A 2687-nucleotide genomic window follows, 5' to 3' on the forward strand; every position below is an offset into this window, starting at 1 on the left:
CAATGTGCCATGAATGAACACAATACTCTAAATGTGGCCTCACTAACGTCTTATATAACTGCAACATGACCTCCCAACTTCTATACTCAATACTCTGACTGATGAAGGCCAAAGTGCCTTGAGTTAGATTTAGCTCTTAGGGCTAAAGGAATCAAGGGATATGGGGAAAAAGCAGGAACGGGCTACTGATTTTAGATGATCAACCATGATCATATTGAATGGCATTGCTGGCTCGAAGGGCCGAAAGGCCTACTCCTTCACATATTGTTCTATGTGCCGTAAGCTTTTTTGACCACCTTATCTACCTGCCATTTTCAAGGAACATCTTTAAAGAATTAACTATCACCAATGTAAGAAAAACAAGTGCAGTTTCTCTCCTGTGGGGAGAACAACCTTCATTACTGCAGTCATTCCACAGGTACCTCAACGCCAAGTATACTGCATAAAATCTTCTTTCACAATACAATACAATACAATACAATATATCTTTATTGTCATTGTACAGGGGTACAATGAGATTGGGAATGCGCCTCCCATACGATGCAATAAATTAATTAGCTAGTCAGTATTAATTTAAACAACCCAATGAAACAAATTAGAACAGTTTTAAAACAGAATAAAGTGCAAGTAGATCTGTGCCGGTTCACTGTGTGATGTGACCATCCGGCTCAGCAGGACCAGTTCATAGCAGCTATGGCCCTGGGGATGAAGCTGTTCCTGAGTCTGGAGGTGCGGGCGTAGAAGGCCTTGTATCGTCTGCCCGATGGTAGAAGTTCGAACAGACTATTGCAGGGGTGTGAAGAGTCTTTGTGGATGCTGGTGGCTTTTCTGAGGCATCGTGTGTTGTAGATGCCCTCCAAGGCTGGTTGTAGATGCCCTCCAAGGCTGTTCCGATGATCCTCTGAGCTCTATGGATTACCCGCTGAAGAGCTTTCCTCTCTGCCTCCGTGCAGCTGAGATACCACACTGGGATGCCATGCGTTAGGATGCTCTCTATGATGCAGCGGTAGAAGGTCGTCAGCAGCTGTTGGGGCAGACCAGACTTTTTCAGAGTTCTTAGGTAGAACAGTCGTTGCTGCGCCTTCTTGACCAGCGCAGCAGTGTTATTGGACCATGTGAGGTCCTCCAAAATGTGAGTGCGCAGAAACTTGAGGCTGGACACTCTCTCCACACTGTCCCCGTTGATAAAGATCGGGGCGTATTCCCCATTGTGTACGCTTCTTCCACAACTTTATTTTTGTGCTGTCTGCATATTCTGCGTCCAAAGGCTAGTGTCATATAAATTAAGCTTCTCAAACAACATTTTCTTCTTATTGAGGAGTTATTTTGACGGGTTTTATTTTGTTTCTTTAACAGGAGAACGACATCACTTTTGGAGCCAAATGGATTCCGTTCTTCACACATCTGACAATAGTTCCACCAACGAGACCTGTGACGTTTACATGCATCTCGAGGCAGCTAAAGTCATTTTCACTTTGTTTTACATCATTGTTTTCATAGTTGGCTTGTCAGGAAACATATTAGCCCTGTACATAACTTTCCAGAAACATTCAAAGATTAACTCAACCACACTTTACTTAATCCACCTTGCATTCTCTGATGTCTTCTTTACACTCGCTCTGCCGTCTCGGATAGTCTATATAGTCCGAGAGTTTGACTGGCCATTTGGTGAGGTGCCATGCCGAATTTTTGCTGTCCTCTTCTACATCAATACTTACGCCAGCATCAATTTCATGACGTGGTTAAGTATCGACCGTTACATTGCTATGGTGCACCCTCTTCGATTTGCCAAGTTCCGCAAGGTCCAAAACGTCAAGTACATCTGTTGTGCAGTTTGGGTCTTTTTGTTCTTCCAGACCTCTCCCCTGCTCTTCATCACAATGACAAAGGTGAGCAAAGGCTTGACGACCTGCATGGAGTACCCAAACCTTGAAACCAATCCCAATCTGCCCAAGATGCTGCTTGGTGCCTGCGTCCTGGGATACTGCCTGCCAGTTGCAGTCATAATCTTTTGCTACTTTCGAGTCAACGTGAAACTCTGTAAGATTGCAAAGAAGAACCCTCTAACTGAGAAACTAGGCAGGAACAAAAAGGCAATCACCGTGATCCTGATTGTGCTGTTGGCCTTTCTGATCTGCTTCACGCCGTATCACGTGACCATCATCCAGTACATGATCAGGAAACTCATAGCACCGCAGAACTGTTGGCACCAACGAGCATTTAAAACAAGTCTGCAAGTTTCTGTTTGCTTCATGAACCTCAACTGCTGCATCGACCCACTCATCTATTTCTTTGCATTCAAGGGCTACAAAAGTAAATTTCTTGAAATAATAAGGCGCCACATTTCGCTGCCTGGGATCACCTCCTCCAAGACGATCTCTGAAAACAACAGCACTCACGCAACATTGAGTCAGGTCCAAGGCTCAGGATCAGGATCTGGAAACTGATGCTTGCCAAACCAGCCCGCAGAGTGCCACCTCTCAATCATATCATATCATATCATATATATACAGCCGGAAACAGGCCTTTTCGGCCCTCCAAGTCCGTGCCGCCCAGCGATCCCCGCACATTAACACTATCCTACACCCACTAGGGACAATTTTTACATTTACCCAGCCAATTAATCTACATACCTGTACGTCTTTGGAGTGTGGGAGGAAACCGAAGATCTCGGAGAAAACCCACGC

General features: G+C 45.0%; 1 protein-coding gene across 1 annotated transcript; it reads left to right on the forward strand.

Annotated features, from left to right (window-relative positions):
* The first annotated feature begins 1382 nt into the window (after positions 1–1382).
* Positions 1383–2447, forward strand: LOC144595491 (G-protein coupled receptor 183-like). The gene has a single exon (XM_078403018.1). It carries the CDS (start codon positions 1383–1385, stop codon positions 2445–2447), a length of 1065 nt encoding a protein of 354 aa, XP_078259144.1.
* The last annotated feature ends 240 nt before the right edge of the window (positions 2448–2687 follow it).

This window comes from Rhinoraja longicauda, chromosome 7, assembly GCF_053455715.1.
Source record: "Rhinoraja longicauda isolate Sanriku21f chromosome 7, sRhiLon1.1, whole genome shotgun sequence".
Taxonomy (NCBI): domain Eukaryota; kingdom Metazoa; phylum Chordata; class Chondrichthyes; order Rajiformes; family Arhynchobatidae; genus Rhinoraja; species Rhinoraja longicauda.

Coding starts and splice junctions, on each gene's coding strand:
- LOC144595491 (XM_078403018.1), top strand. CDS start 1,383: ATGGATTCCGTTCTTCACACATCTGACAATAGTTCCACCAACGAGACC.